At 41.8% G+C, this 22,162-nt stretch overlaps 1 protein-coding gene across 1 annotated transcript in view; it reads left to right on the forward strand.

The window, feature by feature from the left end:
- The window catches only part of LOC117225812 (uncharacterized), a 728,572-nt gene that overhangs the window by 17,080 nt on the left and 689,330 nt on the right, over positions 1 to 22,162 (forward strand). Inside the window, exon 2 of the mRNA XM_033479588.2 lies at positions 21,118 to 21,741. Coding sequence (XP_033335479.1) covers positions 21,730 to 21,741 — 12 coding nt within the window. The 5' untranslated portion in view covers positions 21,118 to 21,729. The remainder of the gene's footprint in view (positions 1 to 21,117; positions 21,742 to 22,162) is intronic.

Raw genomic sequence — 22,162 nt, forward strand, 5'->3', positions numbered from 1 at the left:
TTGAACCTACACATTTCAATCTTCTATTTAATGAGCCTCTAATATTTCAATTTCCTAGTTAATGAACCTTCAATATATCAATTGTCCATTTGTTGAACCTCCACATTTCAATTTCCTATTTAATGGACCTCTAATATTTCAACTTCCCATTTATTGAACCTCAAATATTTCAATTTCTCGTTTATTGAACCATTAATATTTCAATTTTTCATTCATTGAACCTCTAATATTTCAATTTTCCATTTATTGAACCTCTAGTGTTTCAATTTTTCATTTATTGAACCTCTATCGTTTCAATTTTCTATTTCTTGTACTTCTACTTGAATTTTCTATTTATTAAATCTTCAACATTTCAATTCTCCATTCATTGAACTTCCACATTTCAATTTTCTATTTATTGAACCTCTAATATATCCATTTTCCATTCATTGAACCTCCACATTTCAATTTCCTATTTAATGAACCTCTAATAATTCACCTCCCCTTTTATTGAACCTCAAATATTTCAATTTCTCATTCATTGTACCTCTAATATTTCAATTTTTCCATTTATTAAACCTCCGATATTTCAATTCCTCATTCATTGAACCTTTAATATTTCAATTTTTCCATTTATTGAACCTCCGATATTTCAATTCGCTATTAATTGAACTTCCAGTGTGTGAACCTTTCATTACTAAAATCCCTAATAATTAAATTTTCCATTATCCAAACCCCTGATATTTGAATCACCCGTTCTCCGAGCCGCTGATATTTCAATTTTCCATTATCCGTACGCGTGTCGCGTATAAACCGAGTAACGACAACTTATTCGGACACCTTAGCTGCGTTCGCTGAACCGACTCGCCGTCTAATCGTCTGTCTCTCTGCATATGTCGACCGGGTTAAATTAAAATTCAAATCGGTTTTCAGTCGGTCTGCGAGCCGCGTTCGAAATTTGATCCCGCATTGTCCGCTTATTATGCGAAACGAGGGAGAGGCGTAACACTTATATGCAAGATCGGTCCGGGACCGTATTAGAAAGCGGGCTTTCCTTTTAAAAATCACCGGCACACCGAGGAGCTCGCCAATTTTTTTCCGAACCGAGTGAAAGGAACAGAAACGGTGATCAGTTTCCATGGGATAAACGAATTCGTAATCGGCCTTTGTTGAGCCGAAACCATGGCTATTCGGCGTTGTTCGACCGGGCAGACGCGGTGTTCGCAGGAAAATAAGTTGCGCGAGGAGTGAGGGCAGGCGACGCATGCGCGGGAGACCCGCACAGCCGCCGCAGTGAGCCAGATCGACAAATTCAGTGACATTTTGTTATAACTTTTGAACCATTAGTGATATCGCAATGAAGTTTTCACCAAAAATGTTTAAAAAGTCGCCGTTTTCAACCACTGGCAATTAAACATTTCTTTGCATTTGTCAAACAATATAATTTTTAATTAATTTTCGTTGACATTTCTTCCTTCGATTAATTCTCATTGATATCTTTTACGAAAAAGAAAATTGTTCAAATATAATTTTGCAAGCTATTTTTTACTTTCTGAGTATGTATTTTATATTTATGCGTATATTTATTTTATATATACGCGTTTTACAGGATACCGAAAATATAAATTCAAAAAACCTTTACCGCGTACAATAATGACCGAAAAATTACAATCGAGTCACGAGCGTGTCAAAAAATATTTTGTATAATTATTCATAATAATTATAATTTGTTGTCTATCGCCGGAGATCGTAGCTCAGAATTATAAAGTTCACCCGGTAGACGCGCCACGCCGCTCTGCGGGAGAGTCGCGCATGCGTCGCCAGCCCTCCCACTCCTCGCGCAACATATTTTCGTAAGAACGCCGGACGGAGTCCTGCCGCATCGTCGTCGCGGTATCAATTATGACGGGACCGCGCATCGATTGAGACGAAACGGTCCGCTCGTTTTTATCGGGTTTCTCATTATCGACAGCCACTTGCTTCGATACGGCTACCGCTGCGGCCACCGTCCGCCACGGTGGCTCGCCGCGACGTTCGTTTTATTTCGCCGCCGGCCTATTCACGTTTTTACCGGACCCGTTATGTTCTTGCAAACTTCGGCTCGAGCCGACGGTCATTTAGAAAATGAAGAGAAAAAAATGAACGACACCGACGCGCTCGCATGCAATGATGCGGCAACGGTCGGAGATTTAACGCGATGAATTCTAATTTCAGTTACACGCGCGTTGCGTAACACGCGAGGCGTACACTTACTCCCATCGGACGTAATGCTGGTTCTTCGTCTACTGCTTCGACATTTTTCTTAACGATCGAAAACGCACCGGTCACTTTTTTTTTCTAACAATTACTGTCATTGATAGAATAAATTTTAGATCGCGAGATGTCGGACGTCCCTGTCTCGTTAATATGTCTCATTAATAATATAATCGATCGTTCTGGATACAATATGAACGTACTGCCACGATATTGACGATTTGTTCAACAACGCTATTTAATCGTATTATTAGAAATAATTATTATTATGTATTATTATTAGAAATAATTTTACTTGTATGCTCTGAATAAATAGAATCCCATTGTTCTTTTAGGTTTGTTTGGAAGTCATTTTTTGAAATGTTCGAAATGTTTTAGCGTAGTACCTAACTTAGACCTAGCTTAGATCTAACCTAGACCTAACATCAGTGCTCACGAAAGATACACGAAATTGGAAGAATTTGTTTGACAGTACAGAGTAATTTAGACCAGCCAAAATTAAATGTTTTAACATAGTATATAATATAAGTATATATGTATATATAATATAACCTAACCTAGACTTAACTTGGACCTAACCTCGACCTAACATCAGTGTTCACGGAAGATACACGAAATTGAAAGAATTTATTTGACAGAACAGTGAAATTTTGATCAGTCAAAATCAAATGTTTTAGCACAGTACCTAATTTAGACCTAATCTAGACCTAACCTAGACCCAATTTAGACCTAACCTAGACTTAACACAGACCAAAATTTGTTTGACAGTATAGTGCAATTTATATCAGTCAAAGCCAATTGTTTTCGCATAGTACCTAACCTAGACCTAATTTAGACCTAACCTAGACCTAACCTAAATTTAACAAATACAAAGTACAATACTTTTTTCATCTTCTCCGATAGAGAATTTAACCAATTTAACCAAAATTGATAATAAAATAACAAAGATTAAGAGAATCCGCTAATTAAAAAATTCATTAGAGAAATATCGGAGCTTGGGAAATTTCCCCAGACCGGACATCGTTCAACACGCGTGGACGCGTTTTGCCTAGGCTTAGAGCAGGTCCGGCTCGCAGAAGTCAGTGCGGACACAATATGCCGTAATCCGGGACCTAAATCAGCTCATTAATTTTCATTCTTTCACGTGGGACGATAAAATCTGATACGTCGGAGAGAGAGAGAGAGAGAGAGAGAGAGAGAGAGAGAGAGAGAGAGAGAGAGAGAGAGAGAGAGACAGACAGAGAGAGAGAGAGAGAGAGAGGAGGGAGGGCACGAGGTACACGTACGTGATCCACATCAACGCGTGACAGAATGAGAATTTCTTTTACGGCGCTCTGATCTACGGTCGCTATAAACGCATCGGGAAACGCGCGTGTATCTGTATGCGTGACACGGTGCATCCGCGGCCCGATGCATTTCTATTTAACACGTCATAACGAGACTAACCCGTTAAATACAAGAGGCTCGCACGCGTAAATGAGGCATTTATTTAATTTTATGACGTGCCGCGGGGTTCCGTTGCCGTGTTCCAGCATTGTGTTCACCCGTGTTTTCACACCGCGGATAATCGCCGATTGTTTCTGGCCCGGCTTCGCTACGGTGTGCGCGTGCATCGGGACGCGGAGAACAGTTGCACGCGGGCGATGACGACGATGATACGTAAATTAACCGGGGGACCCGAATTCGGTGCAATTAGGAACACCTGTATCCGGATTGGATCGACGTGCAGACGGCGGAACGAGGTTGGACGTGTTAAATACTGCGAGATTTGATTCGGATTAGATCACAGAGATACTCAGCGATGTGGAGATTTAAAGCGGTGCTGACAGTTCCGGGATTTCTGGGTAGAAAGTGGCTACTGGATCGAGAGATCGTCAAAATGGGACTTGGATGTGTTGTTTTGAGTGTTCGAAGATCGATGAACTTTGAAGGTTTAAGGTAGTTTTGGGTTTAAAGGGCTTATAGAGATCTTGGTTTTAAGTTCTTTATTTTGGGAGCATCCAAATAGATTTAGGACACCTCTCTGATTTGAGTATTTGGGATTGAGGGTTTTTAAGCTTGAGTTTCTCGGTCTAGAAAAGTCCCTAACATCAGAAAGAGTGCTCTATCTAGAGTGCTCTAGATTTATGGTCTTTTAGGTTGATAGAGTTCTCTAGGTTGATACAATCCTCTATATTGAAAGAGTCCTCTAGGTTTATAGACACCTCTAGAATAATAGAGACCTCTAGATTAATAGAGTCCTCTATTTCGATAGAGTCTCCTAGGTTGATAGAGACCTCTAGATTTATATTTTCCTAGGTTAATAGAATTCTCTAGGTTGATACAGTCTCCTAGATTGATAGAGTCTTCTAGGTTGATAGAGTCCTCTAAATTTATAGTCTTTTAGATTGATAGAGTCTCCTAGGTTGACAGAGTCGTCTAAATTTATAGTCTTTTAGGTTGATAGAGTCCTCTAGATTGATAGAGTGTTTTAGGTTTCTAGAGTCCTCTAGGTTGATAGAGTCCTCTAAATTTATAGACTTCTAGGTTAATAGAATTCTCTAGGTTGATACAGTCTTCTAGATTGATAGAGTCTTCTAGGTTGATAGAGTCCTCTAGATTGATAGAGTGTTTTAGGTTTCTAGAGTCCTCCAGGTTGATAGAGTCCTCTAAATTTATAGACTTCTAGGTTAATAGAATTCTCTAGGTTGATACAGTCTTCTAGATTAATAGAGTCTTCTAGGTTGATAGAGTCCTCTAAATTTATAGTCCTCTAGATTGAAGGAGTTTTCTAGATTGATAGAGTCCTCTAGATTGATAGAGTGTTTTAGGTTTATAGACATCGCTAGATTTATAGAGACCTCTAGATAGATAGAGCCTGCTAGGTTGATAGAGTCCTTTAGATTTATATTCTTCTAGGTTAATAGAATTCTCTAGGCTGATACAGTCCTCTAAATTGATAGTCTTCTAGGTTGATAGAGTTTCCTAGGTTTATAGAGTTCTCTAAATTTATAGACTTCTAGGTTGATAGAGTTCTCTAGATTCTGACAGTCCTCTTGATTGAGAGAGTCCTCTAGGTTGATGAACACCTCTAGATTAATAGAGACCTCTAGATTGAATCTATAGCTAGAATCTATAGCTAGAATCTTCTAGGTTGAGAATAGTGTCTTCTAAGAGCTCTACATTTTTTGTCATCAGAATTTATAGATTCCTCCAGGTTCATCAACTTTTCTGGATTCATAAAGTACACCAGTTTCAAAAGAGTTCATCTCTACGTCCAAAAGAGTCCCTAAATTCACGAAGCGGAGTCCACCAAGTCCATAAAGTCCCCTGCTCCAACAGTGTCCCCTAAATAGAACTATCGACAACGTCGGCTCGCCAGCCTGAATGACAACGTCCAAAGAAGCCTCCAGGTCCAGAAGATATCTGAATTATTAACTTCGAGCCCTCCCGGATTCGAGTCTCCGTACTTACGCTCCGCAAGCAATCCAGCAGCGCCCTAACTTAGAGTCTTAGGCTCGGTATCGGAGTTCTCTTCGCGTTCCCGTCGGGTCTCGGTCTGGAATTTTACGATCACTTTCTTCATCGCGGAACACCGTCCGCCACGTTTTCAGATTCCGGCAAACGTATACGAGAGCCCATACGACCATAAATGCAGGCTCGCGTTGCCGTACGTGCTTGCGTGGCCGCGTCGAAGCGACGCCAAGTTCGCGCGTATGCTAAAGCACGATTCGCTTTCGAAATAAATCGATAAGATCTCGCTGGAACAGATTTCAAATTAATGTCAATGCACACCGCGCGCTGTCGGCTCTTATTAATGCGCGCGGCGTAAGGTTGTTCTAACGTTATGACTGTTTCATGCAAAGCGGACGTTTCGCGTGTGCACCGCTCCGTCGCTGTACGCTACCGCGGTACCAATTAGATGCTAGACCCTCGATTTTCTGGAAACTGGTTGCCGGACGTGGACGCTGGCCGGAGACGTGTCGGCGAATTATTAGATTGCATCGTTTCCACGTGTGTTTCTTCACGAAATTTCTACAGATACCTAACCCACACCCAACTCTTATGATTGCAGACTGACAGATTTATTCTCACGGTTTTATTCTAACAGCTGTATCCCGACCGTTGTACCTTTTCATCTTAATAGTTATACCTTGATAGCTACGGAATTCGTAAGCCTAACCCAGGTCTAACTCAGACCTAATCCAGATCTGTATCTACGTTTATAATGTTTTCGGTATTTGAAAAGAAATTCTCGATAATTATAAATTTACGAATGATGTAATTGTTGGTTAGGTCTAGGTGAAAGGGTCAACCCAGACCTAACTTAGACCTAACCCAGACTTAATCCAGATCTTTACCTACATTTATAACGTTCCAGGTATTTGAAAAGACTTTTTCGATGACTATAAACTTGTGAATGATATAATTGTAGGTTAGGTCTAGGTGAAAGAGTCAATCCAGACCTAACTCTGACCTAACTCATACCTAATCCAGATCTGTATTTACATTCATAACGTTCCAGGTATTTGAAAAGAAATGATCTATAACTATAAACTTGCGAATGACGTAATTGTAGGTTAAGTCTAAGTAGAAGTGTCAATCCAGACCTAACCCACACCTAATCCAGATCTGTATCTACATTCATAACGTTCTAGGAATTTGAAAAAAGATTCTCGATAACTATAGAACGTCGTAAATGTAGCTTAGGTCTAGATTAGGTCTGACTTAAGTCTGGGTTAGTTCTGGGTTAGTTCCGGATTAGGTCCGGTTTAGGTCCACAGTTTTTCGCTTATATCTCGGAAACCAAAGAAGACAGAGATTTTTCGCGAAGGAAAAAGTTGTTCAAAATGCCAGGCTGTACAACATACTCGATTTTCACCGTAATCTCTTTCATAAACAATTACCCAGGCCACCTGTACTCCACTCAATACATACATTTGACGTTTTAATCGAGAGTACTATCGCGCAAGAACCATTTCGACGCAGTCCTCGTATATTCGAGCACGGATTCCGGGAAAGTCCACTAAAAATACACGCGATTATTTTTGCGAAAACCGCTTTCCAGGAAGATTTCATCGAGGAGCTTAAAGAACGGAGTCCGAAACGGCGTCTCGCGTGCCATTATCCGCGGTTTCTCCTCGGCGGATCGGTGTTCCCTCCAATTCAGTTGATCGATCCTCGACAGCGACGGGTGACGTTCGTGCGCCGGTGGCCGTCGATGAATCGATCAACGTCGTTCATTCTCACGGCAGCCCGTTATTCCGGCAATTTTCTTTTTCATCGCGATCAACCGAATCGGAGGACGGGCGAAACGATGCCCGTCTTCCATCGCTTCGCGCCGGCGTTGTTAATTAAACTAATTGCCGCCGGTGACTGTCCGACTCATCATCCACGTAGAAAGTATGCTGGGCATATGTATTTCATTGCGAATGCCGATCACGTTAAAACATTATCGCTCGCGGGACGCCGGCTGCGGCAAACGTGCTTTGCTAGAATTAATCTGTGGAATTTAATCTTCGTTGTCTACGTTTCTTCTACAGCAATCTGTCTAATCCCGTTTAAGCTACACCGTGTACTCTGGTCCGTTTTGTTCGTTTCTCGTTGTCTACACTTTCTTTCTCTATCGTAATGGACAAATATATCTGGTCAAGTTTGCTATACGTTGTTAATATCGTTCGATTTATGAAAAGTTCATTTATCGAATTCTTACGTCAGTGGCCAATTTCGACTACTCGGGAAGAATAACACTGTTGAGTTCATTGTACATTGCTAATATTGTTCTTATAAGATAGAATCTTATTTGACAAGCTTGTCATTCACTGTCCGGATGTATCTACGTTGCTAGAATTAATGTATCAAGTTTATTCTGCATTGTCTACTTTCGTCTACTTAAGGAGAATTAAGCTATCGTGTCCGTTCTACAGTGCCAATGTCGTTCTACACGGACGGAATTAATCTATCCAGCTTATTATTCAACGTCCATATGCATCTACGTTGCTAGAATTGTCAATATTCTTCTAGTTAGAAAGAATTGATCAATCAAGTTAATTCTACATTGTCTACTTTGGTCTAATTGGGAATAATAGATCTGTCAAGTTCATTCTACATTGAGACAATATTGTTCTACTTCGACAGGATTCATCTTTCAATCTTGCTCTTTATTGTCCACATGCATCTACATTGGTAGAATTAATCTATTAAGTCCATTCTACGTTGTCTACTTTCGTCTATTTAAAAAGAATTAATCTATCAAGTTAATTCTACATTGTCAATATTGTTCTACTTCGATAAAATTAATCCACCAAGCTTGTTCTTTATTATCCACCTGCACCTATACTGGTAGAATTAATCTATCAAGATTATTCTACCAATCTACTTGGGGAAGAATCAAGTTAATACTATATTATCAATATTGTTCTACTTCGATGGAATTAATCCACCAAGCTTGTTCTTTATTATCCACATGCATCTACATTGGTAGAATTAATCTGTCAAGTTTATTCTACATGTCTACTTTCGTCTATTTGGGAAGAATTAATCTATCAATCTAATTCTGCATTGCCAATATGTTCTACTTCGACAGAAATAATCTATCAAGCTTACTCTACCTTGATTATCTGCATCTACATTGGGGGGGGGGGGAGGGGTAGAATCAATCTTAATTTTACATTACCAATATTGTTCTACTTCAACGAAATTAATCTGCTGAACTTGTTCTTTATTGTCCACCTACATCTACGTTGGTAAAATTAATCTATCAAGTTAATTCTACATTACCAATAGTGTTCTACTTTGATAGAATTAATCTATCAAGCTCGCTCTTCATTGTCCACCTGCATCCATATTGGTAAAATTAATCTATCAAGTTTATTCTACGTGTCTACTTTTCGTCTATTTGGGAAGAATTAATCTATCAATCTAATTCTACATTATCAATATTGATCTACTGAAAAAGAATTAATCTATCAAGCTTGCTCTTCCTTGTCCACCTACATCCACATTAGTAGAATTAATTTATCAAGTTAATTCTACACTGCCTACTTTCGTCTATTTAGCAACAATTAATCTATCAAATTAATTCTACATTACCAATATCGTTCTACTTCGAGAGAATTAATCTATCAAGCTTGCTCTTTCTTGTCCCCCTGCATCCACATTGGTAGAATTAATCTATCAAGTTAATTCTATGTTGTCTACTTTCATCTATTTAGAAAGAATTAATCTATCAAGTTAATTCTACACTGCCTACTTTCGTCTATTTAGCAAGAATCAATCTACCAAATTAATTCTACATTGCCAATATTATTCTCCATCGACAGAATTAATCTATCAAGCTTGCTTTTCCTTGTCCACCTGCGCCCACATTCTTAGAATAAATCTATCAAGTTCCCTCTACATCGCTATTATTCTTCCACTCAAAAATAACGAACGCATCGCACCTCGGTCTACATCGCCAATATTTTTCCCCTTAAAAAGAATTAATCTATCAAGCTTCTTCTTTATCGTCCACCGTAATCTACCCGTAAGTAATTAATCCACGAAGTTGCTTCTACGCTGACAACATTCGTCTACTTCGGAGAAATTAATCTATCAAGCTGATCCAACGTCGCCAATATCGTTCAACTTGAAACGAACTAATCTATCAAGGTCGTTCTCCGTTGTCCCAGCGTTCTCGGGCAATCAATTAAATCCTTCCCCGGGCTTCGATGCCCCGTGCAATTCTGTTACGAGATTTTTCAGCGGCGATGCGCTCCGCCTGCTCTTCTAATTTTAACTGACTCCGATTTAGCAATCGTCGGGCCGCTGCAGTCTGTTTGCGGCTCGCGTTATCAGCGATAACGCCGCTCTGCCGCGAATTCCGTATCGAGGAGCCCGCGTCGCTCGCTCGTGTCCGCGGACCCTGATAACGGCTCCGCGCGCAGGTCGCGTCGTGTTAATCAGCAATTAGCAATATATACGCTGCGTGTTTCTCCGTGTGCGCGCGCCTGGTCCCGGGGGCGAGCGTGAAAACGAACGTCGCGATATTTGCTCGCTGCTGGCATTTGTCTCTCGCGGATATCTGCGCGGACTGCTACGGCAGTCCTCAAGGCGAAAGGAGAGAAGGCCAGATAAGGTAATGTCCTGGCAATGGTACATGTGCTTTCGTTCACACGCGGATACCGGCCCGATCCGCGGCCGATCGTTATCTCCCCTGTCCCCGTATAACACAATTATTTGCACCGGTAGTACGACCGGCCGACTTCCATGCAGATATCTATTTCGACATGTCATTGGCCACGGTAATGTTAATGCACCGAGAGAGACAGACAGCGAGAGAGAGAGAGAGAGAGAGAGAGAGAGAGAGAGAGAGAGAGAGACTGGAACGGGAAATATGTAACGTGTCTTTATGGCCGCCGCGTCAAACCTGCTGGAAAACTCACGGTCCGTTGTAACAGTATCCACATCGCGTGTCAGCGAGCTCTTAATCATTTTTCTAGGCGATTATTAGGCTGCGATACCGCGGCCACTGATACCGAATCTATTACCAGTCGGCGAACCATTCGTTTCGGACTCTTTCTTCTGCTTTGTGTACTTTTCGACGCGTCTACTTACGTAGATTCGATCTAGCGGAGTTTCTTTTTTTAGACGTTGTCGATGCTGTAATAAATCTGACGAGTTCGTTCTGCGTTGTTTGTGTCTTTGTTTAATGTGGATGGAAGGGTTTGTTGAGTTTGTTCTACGTTATTAATATTCGATTACGTGGATTGTTCTTCCATTGACTACTTTATACTACTTAAGTAGTTTCGAGCGATTATTCTTAGTTTTTAGTTTACTTTTGGTCTGCCAAGGTAGATTTGATCTATCGAGATGGTTCTACGTTGTCAATATTTTTCTATGTAGAGTAAATTTATCAAGATTATTTTTCATTGTCATACTTTCGACTACTTAAGTAGTTTCAATCTACCAATTTCGTCTTTCATTGTCTACTTTCATCTACTCAAGTAGAATTAATCTATCAAGATTATTTTTCATTGTCTACTTTTAACTTTAACTTTCAACTTTAAAATAGTCACAACTACTTAAATAGTCACAATCTACCAATATCGTTTTTCATTGTCTACTTTCATCTACTTAGGTGGAATAAATCTATCGAAGTTGTTGTACCTTGTCTATTTTTGGTCTACTTTAGTAGATTTAATCTATCAAAATGGTTCTACATTGTCAATGTTTTTCTACGTAGACAGAGTTAATCTATCAAGATTAATTTTCGTTGTCTACATTCATCTACTTAAGTAGTCTTAATCTACCAACTTTGTTTTCCATTGTCTACTTTCATCTACTCAGGTAGAATAAATCTATAAAGGTTGTTCTCCCTTGTCTACTATTCGTCTACTTTGGTAGATTTGATTTATCAAGATGGTTCTACATTGTCAATGTTTTTCTACGTAGACAGAAATCATCTATCATTATCATGAAATGAAAACATCATCACTTCTACTGCAGAAAAATTGATCTATCAACTTTGTTTTTCTGTGTCTTCATATTTCTGTACAGAAACAATAAATCTAGTCAAGCTTATACCATATTATCAATGTTTTTCTACGTAGGAAAGATTAATCTATGATGTTATATTTCTACATTCTCAATATTGTTCTACTTCGACAGAGTCAATCTATCAAGTTCTTCATTCTTCATTGTCCACATTCTTCCATTCATAAACAATGGATCTAGTCAAAATTTTCCTTCATTGTCTACATTTCCTATCTACATTCCTAGACTACATTCCTTGTTAACATTCTACATTCTAGTCATAAACAATGGATCTACTTGATATTATTCTACATTGTCTACATTCCTTGCCTGCATTCCACATTCCTGTCATAAACAATGAACGCATCCAATATTATTCCTCCTCGTCTACATTCTTCGCCCACATTCCACATTGTCCCCACAACCAACGAATCTACTCAACTTTATCCCTCATTCTCTACATTTCTTGTCAACATTCTATATTGCACTTATAAACAGTTTATCTACTCGACATTAATCTACATTGTCTACATTCCTTGTCTGTATTCTACATTGTTGAAATAAATGATGAATCTACTCAAGATTATCCTTCATTGTTTACATTTCTTGTCCACATTCCTTGTCAACATTCTACATCTGCTCAAGATTATCCTTCATTGTCTACATTTCTTGTCTACATTCCTTGTCAACATCCTACATCTGCTCCAGATTATTCTTCATTGTTTACATTCCCTGTCTACACTGTTAAAATAAACAATGAATGTACTCAAAACTATTCCTCATTCTTCATTCTTTTCGTCTACATTCTTCGCCCAGATTCTACATTGTCCCACAAGCAACGAATCTACTCAACTTTATCCCTCATTCTCTACATTTCTTGTCAACATTCTACATTGCACTTATAAACAATGAATCTACTCGACATTCCTTGTCTACATTCTACATTGTTGAAATAAATGATGAATCTACTCAAGATTATCCTCCATTGTCTACATTTCTTGCCTACATTCCTTGTCAACATTCTACTTCTGCTCCAGATTATTCTTCATTTTTTACATTCCCTGTCTACAATGAATAAATTTAAAATTATTCCTCATTCTTCAATCTTTTCGTCTACATTCTTCGCCCACATTCCACATTGTCCCCAAAACCAACGAATCTACTCAACTTTATCCTTCATTTCCCACATTCCCTCTCTACATTCCATATCTTAGTCACAATCAATGGCTCTACCAAAGTCCTTCGCACATCTTACCACTCTTGAACACCGAATCGCACCAAGCCCATCCCTCTACGCCAATTTCCCTCGCTTCCAACGAGCCACTTCCAAGTCATCGCGCAATCTCCACCTCAACTTCGCACCCCTCGCCCTCGAATTTGTCTGAGTCCCGTTCCTCGCGAACGCAATTGCGCGGCCCTGGGTTTACCATCGGCGGGCACCCCGCGGTGCATTTCGCACTTGCAGCTCCGCTCGGTGCAATTATCCGAGGCGGTTGTTGCGCCCGTGGCGCGTGTGCGGCTCGGCGTTGCCGCGCCGCGCCGCGCCGCGCGTCACGGAACAGGTACAGCTTAGGAGCAGGTCACTTTCGCTGCCGGCTCGAACTGTTCCAGTCGTCGCACACGCGTGCTGCTCCATTCATAAAGCTATAGAGGCGCGTATACTATGGCTCCGCTGCGGGGCCCGCTCGATCCCGAACCATTTGTCCACACTTTTTCAACGCTCGAACGTTCCAGTAGCGCTCCGCGGCCCGGGAAACTTTCATTCAATGAATTCGAGGGCCTCGCCGGTCAGGCCGTTCGTTTGCAAACCGACCCACCTTTAATTTACACCTGGCGCGAACCATTCCGGGTCCGTTCGACATCGAGGAAATGAAAGCTGCTCGTTGGGGAAGCTCGTGGGAAATTTGTGTGCCATGAAACGCGTTTGCGTTTGAATAATTTTGCTGGGGAAAATTATTAGATATATATTATAATTTATGGCATTAATTTGATAATAAAACTGTGACTATTTTTGCATCCCAGTGCACAGTTTTTAGCCTGGCGAGCATTTTATATTTTATTGACTGGCACAGTATTTATAGTGTAATAAATTTATAATAATAATAATTTATAGTCTAATAAATTTATAATAAAATTTTTGTTAATCAATTCTTTCATTTGGGATATCGCGGACTGTTTTTAAAATGCGATAATTTTTCTCGAGTTGGAGCAAACGATTTCAATTTTTATTTCAGATAAATATTTTATTATTTTAGGCTGGTTTGTTGGACGATGCGCGAAAAATTTTGTGCAAATAAAGGAAATATATCGTCAAGATTTGTTAACTTCTTTTTATCTCGATCTTAAACGAAACGTTTTTCTCTTCGAAGTCAATCTTGACTTTAGGTGTTATAGATTGTGCTGAATTTTTGAGATTGTACAGATACGATGTACTTTTTGTGATATTTTAGTCGTGAACGTTGCTATCAGATTTTCTGTGGGATTCGTGACGTGATTTTCTAACGATAAACATTTGTTTGTGATTTTTCACATGATTTTATAACATTGCACATTTTTTTGTGATTTTTCGTTTAATTTTCTAACGTTGAACATTTCTTGTGATTCTTTTGTTCGATTTTCTAATGTTAAACTTTTTTGTGAATTTTTTATGTGATTTTCTAACGTTAAATTTTTTGCGTGATTTTTCATTTGATTTTCTAGCGTTGGACATTTTTTTGTGATTTTTCATTTGATTTTCTAATGTTGAACATTTTTTTATGATTTTTCGTGTCATTTTCTAATGTTGAACATTTTTTGTGAAATAAATGTAATGTTAAATATATTTTTGTAATTTTTCATGTGACTTTCTAATGTTGAATATTTTATGTAATTTTGCATGCGATTTTCTAACGTTGAACATTTTCTGTGATTTTTCGTCCGATTTTCTAATATTCAACGTTTCCATGTGGTTCTTTAACATTTGATATTGTTATGAGATATTTTTGGTGATTTCTCAACACGATTCCAACTTCCGCGTAGAACAAAAATCGTCCGCCGGACGAATTGGACGAAACGACGTTCAGGGCGGGACACCCAGTAGAATCTGCAGCAGTGGTCAGACAGCGTTTATTCGTTAAGCGCGAGGTTTCGTAACCTTTCAATTAAGAGCCGGGGAGGAGAGTGCAACGCCGCGCCGGTGCAGAGCGGCTGGGCTCCGGAGGTGCGGTGACCAAGGGGAGACAGCTCTCCGATCGGGCCGTCGTATTTTAAACGAAGATCACGGCGATGATTTAGGATCGAGATCGATAAGGCGCGATGCCCGTCGACGCCTCTCGGGGCCCGGTTTTATCGGCAGCATCGTCAGGGTGTTTGTCCCACGATAAAACCGGCTGACAGCGATCGATCGTCCCGATCGACGGATAGATCGATAAATCCGCCTCTACCCCCCCCCCCTCCCCCTCCTTCCTTCATCCACCGGCCGGGATCACGGTGGACGCGCGCGCTCGTTTCTTTCGAAGCCGAGCTCGAGATATACGGCTCTCGGATTATTAATGAACGGCTGATGCGTTTCCTATGCTCGCAATTAGGCGTTCTCCGAAATTAGATCATCGTTTTTTCGTCTCCGACGCTCGTACGATGGTGTTTCTTTATTTACAGCGTGGATTTCGAGACTGTTCGAAATGTTCGACTGTCGATGTTCGAAGCTGTTCGACGGTTGATCGATTTTTTTAATTGAAAGAATGAATTATTTATCGTTATCTACGATATCGTCTATTGCCATCGCGAACGTATAATTGAAGCGTTCAGATTCGAGTCGACTGAGTTCAGCAGGGCTGAATTCCTTCGGAATTCATCGCAGTTGCAAAAGCGATCCGGGTAGTTTCAGCGGGCGATAAAAAAAGAGGGAAAAAGAAAAATGTAATCTGTATGAAGCGTGACTAGCGTCATTCGATTATTTAAGAAGTGGACGTACTTATGCAACCGGCCGCGCGCACATAATTTCTTCTACGCGCCGGGCAAGTCGGTAGCCGCGGTGCCGGAGCCAGGCCTGCGCGACGGGAACTTTCCTACGGTGAACTCTCGTTGTAACTTTTATTACGCTTCATTAGAACTTCTATTACACGCGCGAAATTCAACAAAACTCGAGCTGACGGCCGCGGCACTAGGAAGTGGCCTGCGCGTTTTAGATCGCTGTTAAGTTCGTACACCATGGACTGGTAACTGACGTGCCTATAATGGCAAGTCTCCCCCCTCTCTCTCGCTCTCTCGCGCTCTCCCTCGCGCGCACTCTCTCTCTCGCACTTTCTCGCCCTCTCTCGATCTCTCTCGCTCTCTCTTTCGCTGTCTCCCGCGCGCTCTCTCTCACTCTCTCTCGCTCTCTCTCACTCTCTCTCGCTCTCTCTCATTCTCTCTCTCGCTCTCTCTCTCGCTCTCTCTCTCTCGCTCTCTCTCTCGCTCTCTCTCTCTCGCTGTCGGTCTCTCTCTCTTGCGCTCTCTCTTGCGCTCTTGTTCTCTCTCGCTCTCTCTCGCTCTCTCTCTCTCTCGCTGTTGCTCTCTCTCGCGCTCTCTCGCTCTCTCGCTCTCACTCGCTCTCTCTCCCTCTCTTGCTCTCTCGTGCTCTCTCTTGCTCTCTCTCCCGCTTTCTCTCACTCTCTCGCTCTCTCGCTCTCTCGCTCTCTCGTGCTCTCTCTCCCGCTCTCTCGTGCTCTCTTTTGCTCTCTCTTACTCTCTCTCACTCTCCCTCTCGCTCTCTTTCGCTCTCTCTCGCTGTTGCTCTCTCTCGCGCTCTCTCGCTCTCTCGTTCTCTCTCACTCTCTCGCTCTTGCTATCTCTCTCGCTCTCTCTCGCTCTCTCGCTCTGTCTTGCTCTTTTTCTCGCTCTCTCGCTCGCTTTCACTCATCCTCTCTCACCCTCTCTTTCTCTCGCTATCTCGCTCTCTCTTCCGCTCTCTCTTGCTCTCTTTGTCTCTCACTCACCCTCTCCCTCTCTCTCTTTCTTTCTCTCTCTCTTTCTCTCGCTGCTCCCGTTGTCCATTTCCGTGTGTCACTGAAACGCCGTAAAAGTTACGCTTGCTTAAGTTTTATCGTAATGTCAGGTGAACGCTCGGAGACATTATCTAGCGCGTAAACTCCCGGCGCCCGAGTAAACAGCCAAGTTTTTATCGGCCGCGAAGAAGCGTCTCCGAACGATAGTACGAATCGCCTGGAAACCGCAGAAATTGCAGGCGAGGCTATTCTTGCCATTTTTCGAATTGTTTCGAACAAATATTTGTCTCACATAATTAGTCGAATTAATATTTTACTTGAATAGTTTGTTCGAATTCATCGTTCGCCAGCAATTATTTTCAATTATTTTCATCATAAATTTGAATTATAATGGACTGTTAATAGTAATGCAAATAATTTTAAGCAGATTTTTCATAAAAATTTACGTTATAATGGATTCTTAATAGAAAAGCGAATAATAATTTTCAGCAGATTTTTCATAAAAATTTAAATTATAATGGATATTCGATAGAAATGTAAATTTTCAATTATCGTCGACTGCATGAAACGGAGTTTAAGAATTTTTATTTTTCAATTCTTGCAATTGTCATTGTAAAAGCACTGCGAATTGCATATTCGATTCTTGACTGCGTGGAGTGGGGGGGGGGGGGCGGTGGGACTACATGACTGCAATATTCTACCTTCTCTTAGACGCATATTGCGACGTTTTTTCGCAGTCGTGGTAGGACGATCTGTTAGGCGACACGCTGCACGATCATCTCGACTTAGCGTTCGATCCTCGTCGCCTCGATCTCGCGTTATGCGAGTGCATACGAATTGCATTACGGTCGCAGGAGCGCAAGGGCTACCGTTACCGGCCCGCCGTGAAAGTGCCCCAACGAAAGTGCGAATACCAATGCGGTTTTCGCACACGCTGTGTACGAATTGTTTGTACCGTATTATGCGTGCCGGATCTAGAATTCACCGTTAACGTAGATCGTTTCCTCGAGACAACGGCCGCCGAAAGGAAATGGCCTGCGTCCTAAACGATCCGTGACATTTTCTGGAAAGACCCGGAATGTTAACAAACCGCGTATTTTAATCTAAAATATAAAATTATTTTAAGACAAGAATCTGCGATCTATTAATCTATTTGGCTCGCGCGAACATTCTGTGAATTATTAACAATTTTTATAAGCTGGAGAATCGTCGAAAGGCTACATTAAAATTTAAATACACAGAGCGATTCCTCTGACGATTTGAAGTAACTTTTTCCTTTGCGAAAATGTTCTGCGAGGCTTCGTTTACGAGTTATTAACGAATAGCGTGGACCAATCAAAGAGCTAGCACGCCCGACGCCCCGCCCTCGTGGCCAATGCGGCGTCGCGATCGCTCGCGAGGGCGGAGCGTCAGCCGTACTCGCTGTCCGACTGATTGGCTAGTGTTTTTCGTTGATAACTCGTTAACGAAGCCTCGTAGAACATTTTCGCAAAGGAAAAAGTTGTTTCAAATCACCTGGGAAATCTGCCTATGTATTTCAGTTTTAACGCGGATCTGTCCAATTTATAAAAATTGTTAATAATCTAAAATGCAAAATATATATTCGTCTAATTCCGAATTTTTACAAGTTAGACAGTTTCTATTTTATATAAAGATCCACATTTTTTAAGCAGGATTTTTTGGACACCCAATATGCAATAGAACCTCCAAATGCTATTATCCAAGCACGTTTCGCATGAAAATATATCAATCTGAAGTAACGCACTCGCAACAATTACAGTATATGTCAATAAAAACGTGATTTAATACATCTAATTGTTCTGCTATCCGAACAATTATGTTTGCGCGCTCGATTCGGAGGCGGCCGACGAAATAAATATGTAAACAGCACCCTCATTAAACCAATTGGCGTCCGGATACTTGTGGCCGAGAGTGTACAAGCTAATCAGTTGGCGGCGCTGCAAGATTACGAGCCCATCGCGATAATCCGGAGTGGCTAATTTAAAAATCGAGTATCTCATTCACTTGTGCGCCCGTTCCCTTCAATTAGCAATCGTTCTCAACTTCGGAAACATTGTGCACCCGACAAGCCGGTGGTCTTAATGCCCGGACGATTTAACCGTCCGATAAGATCGTTCTCAACGACTCGTAATTAAAGCATCGCGATGCACGGCGGTCTGGAAATCGAGCCTCCCGGCCAAAAGTCTATTTCTCTAACACATTAAAAAAAATCCTTTTCCTAAAGCTTTCTTTCCTTCGCAGAAAAATTGCAAAAAAAGCAATTCGAGGCTGAGAAAATTTTGTTGTCGTAAACGATCGATGTAAGCTCGACTTTTTGAACGTTAAAATATATTTCTGTTTTCACGACGTTGCAACCGACGTTGAGATGGCATTAGTATTGCAACTTTGAGGATTTGAACAACGTTGAAAATAATTTTGGCCACCGAAAAGAGAGTTCCGATCCACCGTGGCGAACCTGGGAAAGCGTTCCCGCAAATTACACGGTGTACTAATGATAAGGTGGCGCGAATAGATCGAATAACGCGATTTTCCTTGGATCGATAACGATCTCGCTCAACGGCCGCGAAGGAACGTTAATTAATGGACGAGACAGCTGATTGGCTAGGCGCACACCTACTGTGCGGTGGCTGGAAAATTGTGGATCTCGATGACCGGCACCAATTTCCAGGGCTATTAACGCGAGTCGATTATGGCGTGTCGGATCGAATGATTTAAATAACCGGGCGCGTCGCAGGCCCGGCCCTACCCGTCCCAATCCGACGAGGCCCGATCCGGCCAAACCCAGTCCAATCTGACAAGGCCCAACTCGGCCTGATTCTGCCTAATCCGACAAGGCCCAACCCGATCCAACAAGGCCCGACCCAGCTGAAGCCGGCCCAATTCGATGAGGCCCGATCGGGCCCGACCTGTCCCAATTCGACAAAACCCGTTCCGGCCCGACCTGTTCCAATCCGACAAGGCCCGATCCAGCCCAACTTGATCCAATCGGACGAGGCCTGATCTGACCCAATCCAACAAGGTCGAATCCAACCAGATTCAATCCAATCCGACAAGGCCCATTCCGGCCCGACCCGTACCAATCCGACATGGCCCGATCCGGCCCAACCAGGCCCAATCGGACAAGGCCCGATCCGGCCCGACCCGGCCCAATCCAACAAAGTTCGGTCCGACCAGACCCGGCCCTCGACCACGGCCCAATCAAACGATCCTATTTGATGATTATCATGTCCCACCCGGTATATTTTTCTCGCCTATCGATCGACCGATCTTCCGGGTCGAGAACGACCGCCGAATTCCGCGATCTCGTCGTGCAAATTCTTGCGCTTTCGAATCGAGCCAATTAGGCGGCGGATGTTCACGTGAACCGATGCTTTTACCGGTAATCGCGGAACCCCGGTGAAACAAAACCGTTTCCTGCGTTAATTGCGATTTCTATCGTCGCCGTGCGATAACGGGTCGAATATTATGGTTGTCCCGGCGGCGAGCGATCGTTTTCAGTTGTAATTTTTGGCGCACAGTTGCTGACTCTATACAGGGTGGGACATTTGAAACAAGACTTGCTTCATTGATATTTGTTGAACCCAAGATGTGGAATAAACATCTATTTAAATGTTATATATATATAATAATATATAATGTACAATATACAATACATAATACACAATTTACAATATATAATGTACAATGTACAATATACAATATATAATATACAATATATACAATATACAATGTGAAATGTATGATATACAATATACAATGTAAAATGTACAATATACAATATACAATGTAAAATGTACAATATACAATATACAATGTACAATGTACAATATTCAATATACAATGTACAATGTACAATGTACAATATACATATACAATATTCAATGTATACAATATATAATATAAAAAATATATAATATTAAATATATACAATATATAATATAAAAAATATACAATATATAATATAAAAAATATACAATATATACAATATACAATATATACAATATATACAATATACAATATATACAATATACAATATATACAATATACAATATATACAATATACAATATATACAATATACAATATATACAATATACAATATATACAATATACAATATATACAATATACAATATATACAATATACAATATATACAATATACAATATATACAATATATACAATATTCAATATATATAATATACAATATACAATGTACAATGTACAATATACAATATATAATATATAATATAAAAGGTCACTCTACTAGACACGTGACCGTATGCATCGAGAACAGCATTTCGGCCAGGTTTTTGGAAACAAGCGGCATCGTGTTCCGTTAAGTACTAGTTAAGTTTCCCGGGACCGCACCGGCTAATTTCTAATGCAGATCCGCACGTTTGTATGTTGCAGGTGACGTACGCCGAACGGGCCAGTATTCATGCCAGTATGCCAATCAGATGCCAGTAGAGAGCCAGTATCTGTATCTGTTGCTACCTTACCGATAGCCAATTGATAAGTTTAGATAGTACCATTTAAATAGTCGACACACGCACCCGGTGGATTTTTGTTTTTGTTTCTCGTTCGCCCGTCGAGAACCGTTCCCTCGATTTGATCACCGACCGACGGTTGTTCCCTTCTTATCGTCTCCTCCCAATCGTCTCGTCGGATCGACGGTTCCATCGGATCGACGGTCGCTCGATTTTCCTTCGATCGTCGTCGGTGTGCCTCGCGGTCGCGCACAGCGTTCAGGAAAACGGCCGCACGCGGCACACGCCGAAAGGAAAAGTGTCCCGGGCGCGCACGTGATTTTACCGCCGCGGTAACGGACTAGTCGCGGCGATCGTAGTTCGTGATTATCGTTGTGAACTGACCGATCGGTTTCTCGGCTGTGAAGTGAATCGATACTCCAGGAAAAGAAAAGGATCGACACGGAGAAAGGGAGTGAACAGCGTACACACAGGCGAGGCACGGTGGCTGGAAACGCTGACTTACTTCGAGAGCGCCAACCTGCAATCAAGGTTCATGGTTTTCATGGTGAGTCATCGCTTCTATTTCTGCCGATTCGAATACCGTCATCTTTTTTTCTTTTTTCCTTTCGACGCTCCGTTCGATCCGTCTCGCGGCGGCCCGCGTGTCGCCAGAAACTCCCTTGGATGTCACGTGACGTCCGGCAGAGCGCGGCCAGAGGGCGGCAGCGTCGCTCGCGGCCCGCGACTGGCGAGTCGGTCGACCGCGCCGCACTCTGCCCCCACTACCGCCTCCCCCACTCCGCTCGACCGCGCTCGGCCGTGACGTCACCGCCGGACGTCGCGCGACGACATCTGGGGGAACTCGCGGTGGTCCCGTTCAGCGGCACGCAGCGTCTACCCGGCGAACATTACGATTCCGCGCTACGGTCAGACGTGGTCGCCTACTCGTCGCGGCCGTAGTTCGGAATTACAATGTTCACCCGGTG

The sequence above is a fragment of the Megalopta genalis genome, chromosome 14 (assembly GCF_051020955.1).
Source record: "Megalopta genalis isolate 19385.01 chromosome 14, iyMegGena1_principal, whole genome shotgun sequence".
Taxonomy (NCBI): Eukaryota; Metazoa; Arthropoda; class Insecta; order Hymenoptera; family Halictidae; genus Megalopta; species Megalopta genalis.